Here is a 17,958-nt window from a genome sequence, read left to right as displayed (position 1 = left end):
TATTTTGAAGCCTCTCTCCTGCCAATGTTGTTATGACTTTGCTCCCTAAAATTGTTAAAACCAACATCCAGGTACCAGGGCTATGAAGACCAATGACGAGAAGTAGGATATTCTCCTCAGGTAGCTCTTTCAGTCACCCATTGTTGCATCTTAACGACTTTTTTTTGCTACATGGAATGTTTTCTGCCGTCGTTAGAAGCAATGTTTTGTATGCTTTTTGGTTGATCTAGATAGAGCTTATTTTGCCATTGTAGCGACATTAATTCAGGAAAGATCAAAGCGTAGAAGAATGAATTGTGTTCAATTAAATAGTGACCATTTTTTCCTCACCTTTTAGTCTGGTTTAGATGGAAACCTGTTTTTTTTTGTGTCCTATGAGTGCATTGTTGACAGCAGCATATTTAGTTAGTTCAACAGTACATTGAACTATCAAAACTGCTCTTATGTGCCACCCTGTGGCCAATTTAAGAACCTCTGGAACTATGTAACTACCCATTCTCCAATAGGAAATGGTATTGGCCAGCTGACTAGGATGGGAAACCAACCCAAGAAGAGAAGAAAATGAATAAAAGGGCTTGTGCTACATTTCGATTTAGATAATGGTCACCTAACCAATATGATGTGATAGGAGGTGGAAGTCCTGGGGACATAGCCTCAAGATTCGGGGGAGTAGATTTAGGATGGAGATGAGGAGAAACTGCTTGTCCCAGAGAGTAGTGAATCTGTGGAATTCTCTGCCCAGGGAAGCAGTGGAGGCTACCTCATTAAATGTATTTAAAACACAGTTTGACAGGTTTTTGCGTAGTAGGGGAATTAGGGGTTACGGGGAAAAGGCAGGTAGGTGGATCTGAGTCCACGGCCAGATCAGTCATGATCTTATTGAATGGCGGAGCAGGCTCGATGGGCCAGATGGCCTACTCCTGCTCCTATTTCTTATGTTCTTATGGATGGTTGCGGGATTTACCAGAATGGTTCCAGGATGAGGGGTTTCATTTGCCAGGTCAATGGGAGAAGCTGAGGTGATTCTCCTTGGAGCAAAGGTTGAGAGGAAATTTGGTAGAGGGGTACAGGACGATGATTGGTTTAGGTGGGGTAGATGGAGGGAACCTGTTCCCATTAGTAGCTGGTTCAAGGATCAGGGGGTGAAGAATTAACATTTTGGGTGAAAGCTCCCAGGGGGATTTGAGGAAAGACGTGTTTATGCAGAGGATAATTAGCATCAGAATTCACTTCTTGTGGTGGAAACAGAATCGATCATTGCATTCAAGAGGGAAGTGGATAGACACTTGAAAGGGAATTAGTGGGGGAAGAGCAGGGAATGGGACTGATGGGATAGCTACCGGAAATGGGAATAGGCTCAATGGGCAGAATGGCCTCCTTGTAATAAAATTTCAGTGATTTCTGATTCAAATTGGTCTTGCTCCTTGGATGTAGAGGACAGAGTCACTGTGAATAATAACTTGCATTTGCTGACAGCAACAGCTGATTTTTATTTTCCCCTCCAGGCACTTGCAGACTCGGGCAGTCTGAATCGAAGCGGAAGGGACAGCGGGTACTGTGATATCTGGTGTGCAGAGCGCACTGAGCCAACGTCACCACAGTTCACGCACAGAAGAGACGACTCACTTGATAGCTTGGACTCTTTCGGGTCAAAGTCACTCGTAAGCCTTTCATCAGACGTAACTCTAAAGGGGAGTAGTGAAGGTAAGACAATGAGGCTTTGCCATCAACTTTAAGTGAGAGATGTATGTAGGAAGGATTGATCACCCATTATACTCTCTCCTGATTGACACAGATTTTGTATTTTACTATTAATTTTCAATGTATAGACTGTAATCACTGCCCTATTGAACTTGGCTCTTCATTCCTTGACTCTTTCCTATCTTTTCTTGTACAGTCCCTTCCCAACTACATCCAGGACACCTTGCATACCTTTCACCATTTTGTCGTTTCCGATTCCCTCACCCTCACTGCCTCATCTTCACTATGGATGCCCAGTCTCTATAGCTCTATCTAGACGATAATCAATTTGTTGTCCATAGTTGCACTTTAAGCACAGTATGTACTGAAATTCCAGGGAGCTTGCTCAGTGAGATTGGAATAACGTTATGTTTCACTTGTCCTTTTATGGAATGCTCTGCCTCATTAGAAGAGCAGAAAGCATTCATCACTTGGGTGAAAATAATTTATGCCCTATGGAGACTTTCACAGTGTGTTAACAGATTTCCAAAAAATGCCTTGATTGCTGACATTGGTGTGTGAATTTCTGGAAGGAGCGCTCCGTAGAAAATTTAATAGAGGCTGCAAGTATCAGGTGGTACCAACACACATCTGAAAGCGCAGAGCTGGTGAAATTTGAATACCCATGTGAAATATTTGTAAAGAATCAACATTGTACAATATTTTTTCTTAAACTGGAGATACATTAGTGTGGTGCAGTAATAATCCAAAGATTAAGGTTAATGTTATGCAGAAATGAGTTCAAACCCCATTATAGCAACTGCAGAGTTTAATTTTGGTTAATTAATTTAATTGGATTAAAATATAGTAACAGTGACCATAAAACTACTTAGTTTTTGTAAAATCTCATTTCTTCCGCTGATGGTTCTTCAGGAAGCCTTTACTTTAGTCTTGCCTATATGTGACACCAGCAATGTGGTTGGCTGTTAGTTGGCTTGATCCACCATTCATCTTGAAGGCAACCAGGGATTGGATGGGAATGGTGGCTTGGCCAGTGACACTGGAATCCTGTGCATCAAGGAAACGAGTCCTCCTTTTCTCGTTCAGGTGGTGAGAGTGATACTGAGTCAGAGGATCTGAGCAGCAAGGTGATGGAAGGTCTAAGGGATGACATGTCACTTCGTAGGACCTCCACCTCTGAGTACAAGCCCGTTATTCCCTACAACCAGTTCCTGCCGACTAAAAGCAAGCCTGCAACCTATGTGCCCGCTCCACTGAGGAAAAAGCGTGCGGAACGAAATGAGGATAATAGAAGAAGTTGGGCAAGTCCGATGTTTACAGAGGCTGATGGATCATTATCAAGGTACTTGACTTTAAAACCCTGTATTTCTACAGTGAATAGCATTTCTATGTGTATAGGTGAACACCCTGCCTAACACTGGAGAACTTCACAGTTTAATGAGTTTTATTCTTAATGAACTGATTACCTTGGCTTTTCTCCCCTATGCATCACGGTGTTGAAAATCCAGCTTTATGGAGGATTTTGAGTTCAAGATTTCATTGCCTACTTTGTGCAAAAGGTATTTCCGGATTTTGTCCCGCTAAGGAGGTTTTAATTTTAAGATTTTGGCCCTTGTTCTGGATTCCACTAGTTCTGCTACATTTCCTCTATTAGATTACCTGGTGACGGTAAGTTGCGAGATGCTCGTGAAGTACAGTTGCTTGGATGAGGTACTGGTCAGTTAGCGATCCCTGTGTAATCATCACTTCGGGGAGTCCCGTAAGGGTTGGAGGTGCCTTGCCCTCACTCCAGATCTGAGGATTGGCAGTTGCACAGATTCTTTTAACATGGAGTGGTTATTGAACAGCAGATACTACAGGATCTGTACAGCTCAAGGTCTTAGTCCACATGTAATGTGGTCTCCAATGTTTGGGGAGATCAGCCTCCCCAATACATACATACATAGTCTCCTTCATCCTCACCTGCACCATAATTCCTTACCTGCTCTGTCCCCTCCCCTAACTACCTTTCCAACCCTCTCACCTTCCTCTCTGTTCATGTGCCCCCTTTCCCTCTTGATTTTCCAGCTGTCTTTCCCACCCCCTCCTCTCTTTCCTCTTCCCCTTCACTGCCACTTGCCGTCTCCCAGATTGAGGGAGTCTGCTTTCCCTCTTTACGGTGGCTCCTCGAACGGTGGCCACCTTTGGGAGCCTTTCACCCAGCTGCCATCATTCACTCAGTGCACACGACCACCTAAGCCCCACAGGGTCTCTGTCCCCAAGCCACACAGGGTAACTCGCCCAAAGTTTTAGTTGCTACAGATCAAAAGTATGACAGATACAAAGTATGCAAGATTAAACGGTATTCACATGTTGCTTATCAATGAAACCAGAGTTTGTTTCATCGCTGGAGAGAGACTCGTCTTCTGTACTTGCATTGAGCTCCCACAAATCTGACTTATTAAGTTCACTTGAGGTGCAGTTCAGGGCTCCAATGCTGTCTGTAGCAGGGAGTGAATTTCTGCCCCAGTGTTAAATTACAGCACCACAAAATCCGACTTAACGTGACTGAAAAAGGTGTTAAGTATGTGCTTCACTTTCCTCTGTGTATGAGAATTAGCATGACTCTGCTCTAAGTTTAAGTTCTGAGTGAGCTTTCCGTGTGCAAATGACAAATTCTGGTTCTGTTGAGTGTGGAACTTTGTTGGAGAGAAGAATTCTATACCACCACACTCCACCAGTGAATCAAGGAGCACTAGTGATGGTAACTATTAACAAGGCCTTAATACTGATCCACAAGGTGTGATCTGAGGGGTTTGTATGAGGGAAGGATGAGAAATATTTACAACTAAGCTTGATGACCACTCTGCTTCAGATGAGGGGTGCAGGAACAGGGGTGGATCGTTTATGGCCCCCTGCTTGTTCGGCTAGTTAGATGAATTGCGGCTGTTTATCATCTTTGCTTCATTCATCCCTGTTGTTCCTCAAACTTCCCTGACAAAAATCTATCGACACTGCTCTTGAAAATAACAATTCACCTGGCATCTCTAGATTTATTCGAAAGAGTGAGTTGAAGGTTTTGGTGAGTTGGAATTGTTTCCTGATCTCGCTCATACCAGACTTTTATTTGAAGATTTGTCCTCCTTGCCCTTGGGTCCTCAAAGGAGATAAGTGTGTTATATCAAATTGCCTAATAATTTTAAATACTTCGATTAGGTCGCTCTTGAACCTTTTCACATTCCTGGGAATAAAATCCAAGTTATGCTAACTGATCTTCAAATTTAATTCTTTTTAATCCTTGGTATCTTTCTTGTATAAAGCAAAATATTACAGATGCTGGAAATCTGAAGCAAACACAGGAAGCAAAAGAATGCTCAATTCGTCAGGCAGACAATCTTGAGAAAGAAATAGTTTCAGGTTAACTGCCTGATTGACCTGAAACATTAACTACTGTTTCTTTTCACAGATGCTGACTGACCTGCTAAGTATTTCCAGCATTTGTGCCATTATATTATAAACTATATAAAAAAAAGCCAATGTTGCATTAGTTCTTTTAGATTCCTTTCTGCACTTTAATAATTTGCGTGCATCAGTCTTAACCAAAGAAGTTGGTTGTTTTCCTTATTGTGGCACCAGTCACATTGATGATTATTAACTAATTGTGTTCATTCTTTTGTTACTTAAGAAGAAAACCATCTCAGGATTGACATCTAACCGTAATACATTGTTGGGTAATTATTCATACTGCATTTTCATCTTGCTAATTGTAGAAAAACTGGCCAACATGGTTACTGAATGAATGTGAAGATACAGTAAAGATCCCAACACTGATCCCTGGGATCAGGGGTGTACCACAAGGATAGTACTGGGCATCTTACTGTTTGTTTTATAATGATTTGGATGTGAATGTAGCAGGTATGATTAATAAGTTCACAGATAACACAAAAGTTGGCTATTGGACGAAGTTGATTAGTTGGTAAGAAAGGGAGGGGAATGGGAGATGGAATTTAGTTCCTGATTTAAGGAATTTAGTTCCTGATGCATTTTGGGGGGACTAATCAGGCTACCATATATACACTGAAAGAAAGGGCTGTAAGGAGTAGTGAGGATCAGAGGGATGTTGGTGTACACGTCCAACGATCCTTGAAGATGGCAACGCAAGTGGCACCACAGCAGGAGTACATTGTGCAGTTCTGGTTGCCACACCCTCGAGGGGATGTGATTACACTGGTAAGGGTGCAGTGGAGATTCACCAGGAAGCTACCTGGGTTGGAACATTTCAGTTACGAATGGATACTGGACTGGCTGGGTTTGTTTTCTGTGGAGTGGAGAAGGCTTAGGAGGAACCTGATCACAGTATACAAAATTATGAGGGCTATAGAGAAGGCAGATGGTTAGAAACTATTTCCACACAGCAGAGATGTACATAACTAAAGGACATAGGGTTAAGATAAGGAGTGGAATGTTCAGAGGGCATCTGAAGGAGAACTTTTTTTTATCCAGAGGTTGGTTGGGACCTGAAATGCATTCCCTGAGGTGATGGTGGAGACTGCGATTCTCACAACATATAACAAGTATTGAGGTGAGCACTTGAATCACCAAGACAGCGGAGGCTACATGTCAATAGGATTCACATAGATAAGCACTCAATGGTTAGCATGGGCATGATGGGCCAAAGGGCATGTTGCTGTGGTGTTTGACTCTGACTCTATCATCAATAATCTCTATCAATGGCCTTGATGACACATTTATTTCGGAATAGTCAGGACTGAATAAAGTCCTTGGGATCAATCAGGCTCACCCTGATATTTGCTATTTACTATAATTCAGCATGTGTTTTAAGAAAGCCAGACTTCCAGTCTGCTTATTTGAGATCTTACAAACTTATTTCCAGTTTAAAAGTGCATGAAGTTCTCCACAACTTTGGAACTGCATCATCAACTGTTCCTTGTATGTTTTACACAATACCCCACTCTTCCTGCTTCATCTTTGATGGTACAGTCCCTTCCATATCATTTACCTTTGTGGATCCTAATATATCTGTCTTGAAAGTGCAGGGATTAGAAAATAAGGGGGAGGAGGTCGTACAACCCACCACACCACCCCCCCCCCACCCCCAAGCCAGCTTTGTGTTCAGTGAGGTCATTACTGATCATATGCTCCATGAGTACATTCCTGTCTGATCCACATATCCTCTTAGTGTTGGAAAATGCATCAAACTCTGCCTGAAGTATTTACTCAATGACTGAGCAAGCTATTAACCCTTGGAGGCAGAGGATGCCAAAGATTTACAGCCCTTTTGGATCAAGGAGTGTCTGCTTCTCTCAACCCTAAACAGATGACTCTTTATCCTGAGACTGTGCTCCTGGGACTTAAACCCTGCATTTGGTAAAGGGGCCATCTACAACCTTGCACTTTGCACTGACATTGTAAGTTAATATCATGGTGAATTTATCTGCCTTCAAATATTTTGCAAGACAGGGTAAACTGTGATTGATGGACAGAGAAAGTGTTGAACTGATGCACTTTACTGAACTTTTATTTATCTGTTGTGCATTTCTTGAATCACATTTAGTTTGTGCATTATGCTTCATTCCAAATTATCTTAATTGGCTTCAGTAGAAAAGAACCAATCACCAAAGAAGGAAATGTTGCTGGTAGCATTGCTTCAGAAGGCACTTCCACTGGAGCTGAGAGTGGAACTCCTTGGGATTTGGGACTTGTTTGCCTTGGGACTGATTCTGGATCAGATAGCGAGAAAAGGGAGCCTGATCCTGTGGTGGATGACCTGGCGCTTCGGAGGTTTGGTAATCCTATCAGTTTTACAAGGCATCACCATCGTGGACTGGATAAAAACCTACCCACACAGACCCAGCAAGCTGCTTCCTTGTCTGATCATGTCACACACTTAATAGAAGGCAATGACAAACCCAGCAGGTCAGAAGTGGTTGTAGTTTGGTGATGAGGTGCTGCTTTTCAAGCTTAAATGAGTGCTGTTTAACTTGTATTTTAAAAAAACTATGAACCTTTGCATTTCATTGGCAAAGCATTTTGTAGTTCCTGTAATATTTATATTTGCTTGTGTGTTGCACAATATAAGCCTTTACCTTCAGCTGGATCAGCATGTGCCTTTGCAACTAGTCAAGTGGCGTTGAAGTGATGGCTTTTAACTAACGCACATGTTTATGTTAAGGGCTTGAGGTTTTAGAACAAAGCGTTACTGTGTGTCTGCTGTGTGTATATACTGGCAGATAAACCTTACTACAGTGGATGTTTCTGACAGCAACCAGAGGCTACAGATTGGAAGGTCTGCTGCAACTTGCCAGTCACTTGAAGATGAGTCTTCTTCAGAAGAAGAAACGGCTGCCTCTCCAGACATTGAAAAGGATGACCTGTATGCTCGCAAACTGAACCCAGTAGGAGCAGGGACAGGTGTAACACATGATAGATTTCTACCAAAGCATTGGACTCCTGAGGGAGCAGAACAGTGGAAACAAATACAGTTGGGGTCTCAGAGAAGACCATGGTATAAACAGCTTCAGTACATCAGGTTTGTCCTTATCTGACCAACGTTACACACATAGTGGAGATCTGTTGACTCAGAATCGGAAGGTTGTGGGTTGGATGCAGAGTAAAGGATTCCACAGCATTGTTTCACGAAGGGAAGCTGAGTCTTTCCAAGTGCCCTGGGTTATGTCTATCCCTCAACTAAAGCAGGTCTGGAGATAGATCTCATTGCTATTTGTGAGGCCCAGGAATGAGCAAATCAGTTGCTGTTTTGCAATGGTGACAAAACTCAAATATGCTTCCTTAGTTGTAGGTACCTTGCAATATTTCGTCATCCTGATAGGCAATATATAAATGCAAAGCTTTTACTTTCCTTCCTTCTGTGACAGTTTTTTTAAAATAGCCTTCTTGTCAAATTCTTAGAATTGGGCTCTGTTTCTTGCATCACTTTTTCTGACTGTTTTTCTTAAATTTTCTGTTTTTTTTCCTTTGCCAATTTTTATCTTTTTCTTTAGAAAAGATATTTAGTAGAAAATATAAGGTGCAGGACAAGAGGTGGTCACAGTTTACAAGGATACATGACGTTCCACTAAAAGGGCAAACTTAAATGGCATTTAATTTTGACTGGAAGGAAAATATAATGGCATTCCTTTGACAAATTTGGATTGTCTTAATCCATTAAACTTAGCAGTCACATCCAACATATGGTTGAAATAATGTGCATTTTTTTTAAAATACCATTTTTCTTCTGGAAAACCTGAGGCAGCTGGAACTTAATCGTTCTGTAAACGAAGGATTTTTAACTGAGAGAGAAAAGGAAGCACAAGGTATTTAACCTCCTGGCTTTGGGTGTTGAGTGATGCTCCTGGTTACAACCTAATTCTGGGTGCTTCAGTATTTCTTTCACAGGTTGTAGACTTTAAAGAACTAGACTGATCCTCATCAATCATGACTTTTTTAGGAATAAGGTGAAATAAAATGTACAGATGAGAATTTGTAAAACTGGGAAGCGATTCCTCCTTTGCTGAATGTGCTAAGTGCGTAAGGTGGTAGTGTACAGCCATTGAACACTTGCTTTGGTATGTTGGTTCAATTGAACTCAAAAGGAGTGGAATTTAACATGAGTACATTATTGCATTCTTGCTTGGCACATACAACAAAGGTCAAATTTCTGTCCTGTTTGCTTAAATGTAGAATCGAGCTTAATTTCTGTTTGTTGTTTTTAAGTGTCTTTCCTTCCTGATAACCTGGCTTCTTTCTTAACATTTAATTTTCCTCTGATTGCTTCTGTTTTCCTGATCTATCTCCCAAATGCAGAAGGAAGCCATCTGAGTTTCCAGAGGAGTTAAAATTCGATACCAATCACTTCTCTCTCATCAAAGGCAGCCCTGAGCAGAGTCAAGTGACCAGCTTTGGAAATTACTGTAAAAGTGAAGGACAGCTCAATGTACAAACTGTACAATCCCTGCCATCGGCATCCAAAGAACGGGCAGAAGGTGCCGCTCACACCTTAGTTGAACCAAGGTTGATGTCTTTAACTAAATTCGTTAACAAAGTAGCACAATGCACTGTGCCATATTGTGCCCTGTGTAAAATTCAATGCACGTGAAGAGATATTATTAAAGCAAGGTGCATTTAACAAGGCTGAAGTTTAATAGAGGAGCATGCAAAATAATTCATTGCCAGCTAACTTGATTTATTTATAAAAGGATTTGTCTTCAGCCATTATTGTGCATTGCAATATGTTACATTTCAGTTTGCATGATAAGTTATTGTGTCCACATTTAATAAGAGATTGTGGTTCCTTTAAGGGAGGATACCTTTTGTGGTTGAAAATTGAAGTGGCTGCTGCTTTTAGCAAACTGTAAATCTTGTAAGGTCAGGTAACGCAGTAGCAGATATCATTCTTATACACTTGATCCACCACTCTGTGATGGTAACCTGTAGACCAAGTAGTCCTGAAGGCATTGTTAACACTGGTCACTCGCATCTCTTGCTCAAGTAATTGGCAAACATGTGCTACAATGCTTTTTACTTCATACTTTTTCTCGTCTGGTCTTGTTTGATGTGGTTAAGTTTGGATTTTTCTCTTCTTGATCATTTTCCAATAAATATTTCCTTTCTCTCTCACTTTCCTTCATAAAATAAATCTCTAGCCTGTTTCCGCTTCTTCAAGTTTTACATGCAAGTCCTACTTATTCCGAACTGGTAGACTTCTCTGTTTCCAAACCAAAGCTCGATCCAGCTGCAGGCCCGAGAATTCTAATGCAGAATCGGAGTCCCCTCGCTGAGCATTCCCATTCTACTGAAAGGGAAGGGGAGGTGGATAAGGACCGGCAACCAGATTTGGAAAATGATGACATGTTCAGTCGTAAAACGGGTGCCTTCTGCGCCACTCCTGACCTGAAACCTTTCCACAGTCAGGAGCGAAGCAGCTTTGGCTCCAGCGACTCGGTTGAAAGACTTGTTGCTCAAGAAAGAAGAGACAAAAGTGTGATCCCTGATCCGGAAAAGGATGACTTGATTGTCAGGAAAGAACGCGATTCTCAAACCAAGCCATTGTTGCCTTCAGGTGCACCAGATATATACAATCCGATTCCTTTCCCAGATCCGTCAACTTTGCCGGAGTCACTCCGTTCAAAGTTCCTTTGTCCGCCGGACCGAGACTCGGAAGAATCGGGAAATGACAGAGGTGCATTGCCGTGCCCAAAAAAAGATGACATGCTCTCTCGGAGAATGGCTCTATCCCAAGCTAATAAAACAGTGCAATCTTGCAACTTTGCTCCTGCCTCGTGTAGTGAGGAGGATGCAAAGAAGTGGGAAACAATAAGGGAGGCCAGCAGATTAAGATACAAGAAACATCAGCTGGTTGAGAGGTTAGGGTGTGTTACAAGCGTGTGTGTCATCCCTGTCTCTAAGCGAAATGGGGCAAGTCCCTGCAATAATGATTAAGTCATGCATGAAGTGTGAACATTTGGAGTTTCTGTATTGTTGATTTGTTCTAGTGTATAGTATTATGTATTGGCCGATTTGGCTGACTTTGTCATGGACAAGCATGACAAGTCACCTTAACAAACACCTAACTTCCATTGGTTGTTGCAGAATTAATGTCTCAACATTTAAAAGAATAGGCAGCAAAATCGTTGATGCCTGGTCACTGTCATGATTGGCAACTGCTACATTTGTAATAAGTAATAAATGTAAATCACTCCCTTACAACAGTGACAGAGTAACCATTTTCCATTGTGTTGAGGAGAACATAGTTTAACGATAATAATCCTTTTCATTCTGTCACATCGGAGTCATAATAACCAAATTCACACAGATTCTGTTATGTTCACTGTCTCTGCCTCACTAAAAGTATAGCAAGACAGCAAAGTACATTGGTAAGTCTGTTGGGTGATATTTATCTTGATTGTAGGTCAGGAAGAACCTGTTTTAGTGAATGTTGTTGTATTATCAACTCTGAAGGGAAATAGTTGCTCATAAATGTACATTTTATTAGATGAATAATTGGGGAAAAAGTAGGAATTATTTTAACCATCATGTAAAGTAGATGAACCTTTTGGGGGGGAAAAAATCCAGATTTACGAAATGACTTGAATTTTAATTCCCCACCAATCATGGTGGGATTTGAACTCGTATCTCAGGATCAGTAATCCAGAAGTAGAATAGCTATTTCAGTAACTTAGCCATTATGCTACCATATTCCTAACCTCCTATCTTCTCTCTGCCTCAGTACATCGTATTTGTGGTCTGTATGAGGGAGGATAAAACTCAACTTTACAGCTAACTCAAAAACTTGTTGGTTAGCAGTTGAGGGAATGTCTTTTGGTTACTCTCAAAGCACACCAGTTACATTTTAGGAATAATATCAGTTAATATATCCCCCTGTCAAATTCTGAATCTCTTCACTGGATGTTAGGATAATTGGGTCAAATTTAAATGGGTACACAACCCACCTAACAGTATCCCTGAATCCCTTGCCAGTTCTTGTATCTTGTGAACCCAATTTTATTACTTTTGCTTGACATTACAAGGTGATAGAACTCCTGATATGTCACCAATGCCTTAAAAAGGTTGCAAGTGTTTGTGGGGTTGACCAGACTAGTTTTTGCATTGCAACATGTCTTCAAATGCGATGTTGGCTGTTTTAGTGTTGATTCACATTTTGTTTGGAGCTGTGTAGTAAAGGGTTGGTTGTATTTCCAGAGTTTCCAGTACTTTGCTGAGGAGCAATACATTCAGCTCTTGAGTTTTTGAGTTAGCTGTAAACTTGAGTACTATCCTCCCTCATACAGACCACAAATATGATGTACTGAGGCAGGGAGAAGATAGGAGGTTAGGAATATGGTAGCATCATGGCTAAGTTACTGAAATAGCAATTCTACTTCTGGATTATTGATCCTGAGAAACGAGTTCAAATCCCACCACGATTGGTGGGGAATTAAAATTCAAGTCATTTCGTAAATCTGGATTTTTTTTTCCCCCCTAAAGATTCATCTCAGTAAGTTTGTCATAAGGATCAATTTGATTCATTAATGTCCTTCAGGAAATGAAACAATCCTTACCTGATCTGGCCTACCTTTGATTCCAGGCCCACCAATGTAGTTGATACTTAACAATCACCTTGGTTTGGGTGCAGTTGGAGATGGACAATAAGTGCTATAACATTATGAGAGGCACAGATAGGGTAGATTTTTTTTTCTCTTGGGTGGAAATGTCAAATACTAGAGGACGTAGCTTTAAGGTGAAAGGGGGAAAATTTAAAGGAGATTTATGAGGCAAGTTCTTTTTACACGGAGAGAGTGGTAGGTGCCCGGAACATGCTGCCAGCGGAAGTGGTGGAAGCAGATATGATAGGAAAGTTTAAGAGGCATGTAGACAGGCCTGTGAACAGGCAGGGAATGGGGGGATTTAGACGACTTGCAGATTTGCAGTGTAAATTGGAATCATGGTTGGCACAGACATTATGGGTTGAAGGGCCTGTTCCTGTGCTGTTCTGTTCCATGTTCTATGTTAATGCCAGTGATGTTCACGTCCTATGAATGAATGCAAAATAATGACATCTGGTTTAAGTTGAAATCTGACCACACATGATCCAAATCCATTTCAGCACTTTATTGCTGTTGCAAAGGCCAACATTTCCATTTGGAAATGGTTCTTTTGTTTATATTTTCACAGCTACTTTCATAGTCTGGGCAGGTTTGAGTGTTGGTCAGGATTTATTAGTGGCTGAATGTTCAGCTGCAAATGGCCTGTCCACTTTAATAATCCTTGGAAAAGGGCTTGTATTCATCCTGCCTCTCTTACTTCCAATCCCCTTCCCTGCATCAATACTTAGTAAAATTATCAACTGGTGTTTCATTGTGAAACCGATCTTAATCTGTTTCGATTGATTTGACTTGTGATTTATTTGCTGACCTTACTCATTGTGTCTGCACCCCCGAAGCGCTCGCTTTGAATACTTGATTGATGATCCATTGATGGGTTAGATGGCTGGATCCTGGAATTATCCACATGGGTCTAATGATAGGGTTGGAGAAGAGAGACCTAATTTAATCTATTTGTCTATCCATCTGATCAAAAGAGCTTAATAAATGGAAGCAAATATCGAGCTCTGTTAAACAAACAAAAAAATAAATTTATGAAGGACGTCATAATAGCCAAGAAAATGAAGAGTGTTTAAATTAGTACCAGTTGAGGACAGAACTTCTCCTTGATCACCCGTGCTTAATGCATAATATTTCAGCAGCTATGTACCTTACCTCTGAAATTCACTATTGTTGATTTTCAGTCAAGTTCAATGCTAAGTTGTATCATGACATTGGCTACTTATTAAAATGTATTCTTTTTATAATTTATTTTGGCAAAAGGGCTGCATGCATTTTGAGCATCTAATGAATTCATGAATGTTTGAATGCTTAGTTCATTATATAAGGCACTAAGTTTGTTTACCACAGAAATTGTATTTGGAACTTAATAAATGAGACTATAAATAATATATGTTTATTAATGTTTGTTTGAAGGAGTCCTGTTCGTTGGAGACCATGACATTTATCACCTCTGATTTAATTTGTCCCATTATTTGTTAACCTTGTCTGTAATGATGTTTGATTTGCAACCATTTTGTGGCTTTGAAGTGCAGGTTTCATGTACCCTGTGTGGGAGGGAGGGCAGGGGAGAAGGATTATCCTGATGTGACTAGGTTCTCTTGATCTTTTGATTAAATAACTATCAAACTAGCATTTTAAATATGTCCACTTCAAACATTTTTGAATTATTAGCAATATTTCCAAGTTTTAAGAGCAGTTATATTTTTCTGAGTAGTATTCTTTCAAATCAATTTTTTGGCACTTTATATTTGGGGGAAAACCTTTTCCATGTTTGAAGTTTTGTGGATTTGAACATTCATTCTTTCAAGTAGTAATTATTCCATTTGTTATTGATAATCAATTTAACCAATTAGCAGACAAGTAGAGCTGGGACACGGGATTCTACAGATGCTGGAATCTGGAGCAACACACACACACACACACACACACACACACACACACACACACAGTGCTGGAGGTACTCAGCAGGTCAGGCAGCATCTATGGAGGGAAATAAACTGTTGACGTTTCAGGTCGAAACCTTTCATCAGGACTCAGTGATGAAGGGTCTCGACCCAAAATGTTGACGTGACCCTGAGTTTCCTCCAGCATCTTATGCGTGTTGAGTAGAGCTGGATTACTTCTGTGAAACTTAATGAACTTATCATTCAAAAATAATGCACACCCTGGTTTGCAGATGGAATTACTTATATCATGAATTTGCAAAGTTAACGCTGGTTATATGGTTTCTTTTATTGATTTTCTTCAATTCTTTAGACTTCTTCAAAAGTCAGCCGATAATGATTCAGGGTAAGTTTAATCGTCTCTTAAAGCGCTTAGCTTTATGTGTGCAATTTACGTTTTGTGTTGCTCTGCCTGTGTGCCAAAGACAAACATAGCTTGCTTGTGAAATAAGGCCAATGAGAACTTGTACCAATAGTCATAAATGTAAGTATCTCTGATCTGGGGATTTTATTTTAATTCTTCTGTGTATTTAATATCGCAGTGCATGCAGCCACTGAAAGTGGTTCAGTCTGCTTTTGTCTGTATGATGCACAATGGCACAGAACGATCCCCTAAAACCAGAGTAGTTTCAGTTGTCAATACTTAACAGGTAATGGCAATAACTTTGTTAAAGGCTCAAATGCATTCTCATCTTTGATTTGCAATCAAGGTCAATGTCACACTGTACTTTAAATTCAAAAACAAGACAGTGCAGGTTGTGGAAGATTGGATTAAAATTATAGCTGCTTTCGCAATAGTTTTGATGCTGACTTCAAAACTGAAAATAAAAATCTTATCAGAGAAAGGAAAGAGATATTGAAGAGTCTTCAATACATCCAGCGTGTGTTTAAAGCTTTGCCTTTGATCATAAAACAATTTGAAAACATCCTGATGTCCTTGGTGACCCACGTAGTAAAGGCATCTAATTTCAGTTGGCTCTTGCAGAAGGATGATTAGTTCCAGTCTAAGTAACCATAGGAGCAATAGAGCTTCAAAATAAGGATACTTAAAACAACCTTTAAATCGAATACATTTTTTAAAAGCTTTGTGGCCTAAATTTAACATGCTTAATTTACGTCACTTCCTCTTTTGCCACATATATGTATATCTTTAAGAAGTTGTGGCACAAAATTGCCCGTTGGATAGAGAGCTACCTCTGTAGCACATGCACTATCTCAGACCCTTAACATTTAGTTATTGTATAAAGTGTACAGCAAACATAAGAATATGCATGTTTAATTGTAGAATGGGCAGATTTCTTTTTAATTTCTTCCTTTTAAGCTAAGGTACATTTCTGTGATGTTTAACTAATTGCATTTAAGCTTAGGCTTCTCCTAAAACATAGAAGAAGAGCTAAAGATTATGTCATGTAGTTTAATAATAAAGCAGTCTGTACACTTCATTGTTTAAAAAATTTGATAGGTTCTATAAAACCAGTTCAAAAGTGAAGAACTCCCCAGATCAGTGTTGCAGCTGTTGGAATATGATAACCCAGCTGGCATGCTAAGCGGTGATGGTCAAAAATAGTTGCCTATTACAGTTGGTTAACAGAACAGGTGCAAAGCAATGTTTGGCTTATTTGCAGCTTCATTGACTTTGGCTGATAGCATGTTTGTGCTGCTAACAAATAAAGCCCTATATTCATTTACAGTCATTTAATTGTACATGCGTTGTGAACCCTCCTATAAGCAAAAAAAGTGAATAATCGATCACAATATTTTGACCTACAGCTGTTATCAATTATTTTGATTGGATTTTTAGTAGGGGAAATTGGATTGTTTTCCTATGGGGTGACACCTTTGTGCCTGGCTCCCATTATCCAGTTCTTTGTGAAACAATGAGATCAAAATTCATCCTGTGTTGTATACGTTATATGTGTGATACGGTAACCTAAGTTAGGTTGAAATCTGCTTCTGAAGTTGCTCCCATGGTATTCAATGAAAGCAGAATTTAAATGCTTACAGTATTCCATTGCACACTTAAAGCATACAACGGAGGACAAATTCCAAATGTGTGCCTTTAACGTCTCACATTGTCATTGAAAAACAAATACTGCAGATGCTGGAAATCTGAACTAAAAAAGAAAAATCTGGAAACACTCAGTAGGTCAGGCAGCTCCATGGAAAGATAAGCAGAGATAATGTTTCAAATCGAACACCCTTCATGAGAACTGGGAAAGTGCGAGAACACTTCACTTGTATCAATTCTAATTAAAGAGTGTCAGCAGTTGGATTATACTTGGGTCCTTCATAAATTCATCAACTGGTCATCTGATGTTGCATGATCATCCATCTTGTGTTCCTTCCCCTCCAGTTCTCTCCTGACATTTTAACCAGCCACATCTTCCAAGGCATATGGAAATATTCCAACTTGTGCTACATACCAAATAAATTCCACTTTTAATTAAAAGTTACAAACCACTGTGTTTTCCTTAAGTAGTTTTATTCTTGTCCAGACATTTTTCAGTATTTGATTACTCTTTTAAAATTACCCCAAACTGTAGTACTTTGTAAAGAAATAGCATGTTTTTAGTCAAAGCACTAAACCATTTATTATAACGTGGGAGAGGAGGATTTTCAGATGAAAGAGTTAAATGTCATTTGGTGATTATCTCAAGTTGCATCTCCAAGCCCCTACTGACTTGGTATGCAGTTGTTTTCAGACTAGATTTAAATGACTAAACCATATGTGTACAATACTGTGCCAGATTCCTCTTGAGTGAATTCACAATATATTAAACTTGAATACAGGATTGCTTTGGATCTTTAAATAGTTCAAAATCTGTAAATTTACCAAGCCAAATCCTGCAGTTGGGCTTAATCAGAATATTCATTGGAAGTATTATGAATCTGCTGGCTTTTGAATTTGATATAACTGACGAATTTCAACACACAAAGACATTGCTCGTCAAAGCGTTTGAATGAAATTGACAGACTGCTATAATTTGTGTTCCTTTGCATTAACACTCAAAGTAAATGCCATGAAGTTGGCGCTGAATATTAAATGTAATTATCACATTGGGGATCTCCTGAATGAGATGCAAAGTGGATAGGTTGACTAATTGTGTGCAGTTTTGCCTTTTCCAGAGAAACGTGCTGTTTACTTGATTTGTGGCATTTTATTAACATAACTATATTTTGAAGACGTGCATCATAAGTTTGGTGCTTGAGTG

At 39.9% G+C, this 17,958-nt stretch overlaps 1 protein-coding gene across 3 annotated transcripts in view; it reads left to right on the top strand.

Annotated features, from left to right (window-relative positions):
- Positions 1 to 17,958, top strand: part of LOC127575787 (LIM domain only protein 7-like) — a 203,628-nt gene that overhangs the window by 130,293 nt on the left and 55,377 nt on the right. For all 3 annotated transcript variants that reach the window (XM_052025884.1, XM_052025883.1, XM_052025885.1), the window contains 2 exons: positions 1,506 to 1,704; positions 2,788 to 3,043. In XM_052025884.1, the coding sequence (XP_051881844.1) occupies positions 1,506 to 1,704; positions 2,788 to 3,043 (455 nt within the window). The remainder of the gene's footprint in view (positions 1 to 1,505; positions 1,705 to 2,787; positions 3,044 to 17,958) is intronic.

This window comes from Pristis pectinata, chromosome 11 (genome assembly GCF_009764475.1).
Source record: "Pristis pectinata isolate sPriPec2 chromosome 11, sPriPec2.1.pri, whole genome shotgun sequence".
In the NCBI taxonomy this organism is placed as follows: Eukaryota; Metazoa; Chordata; class Chondrichthyes; order Rhinopristiformes; family Pristidae; genus Pristis; species Pristis pectinata.
The sequence above is the reverse complement of the archived record's forward strand: the minus strand, read 5'-3'. Positions and strand labels throughout refer to the sequence as shown.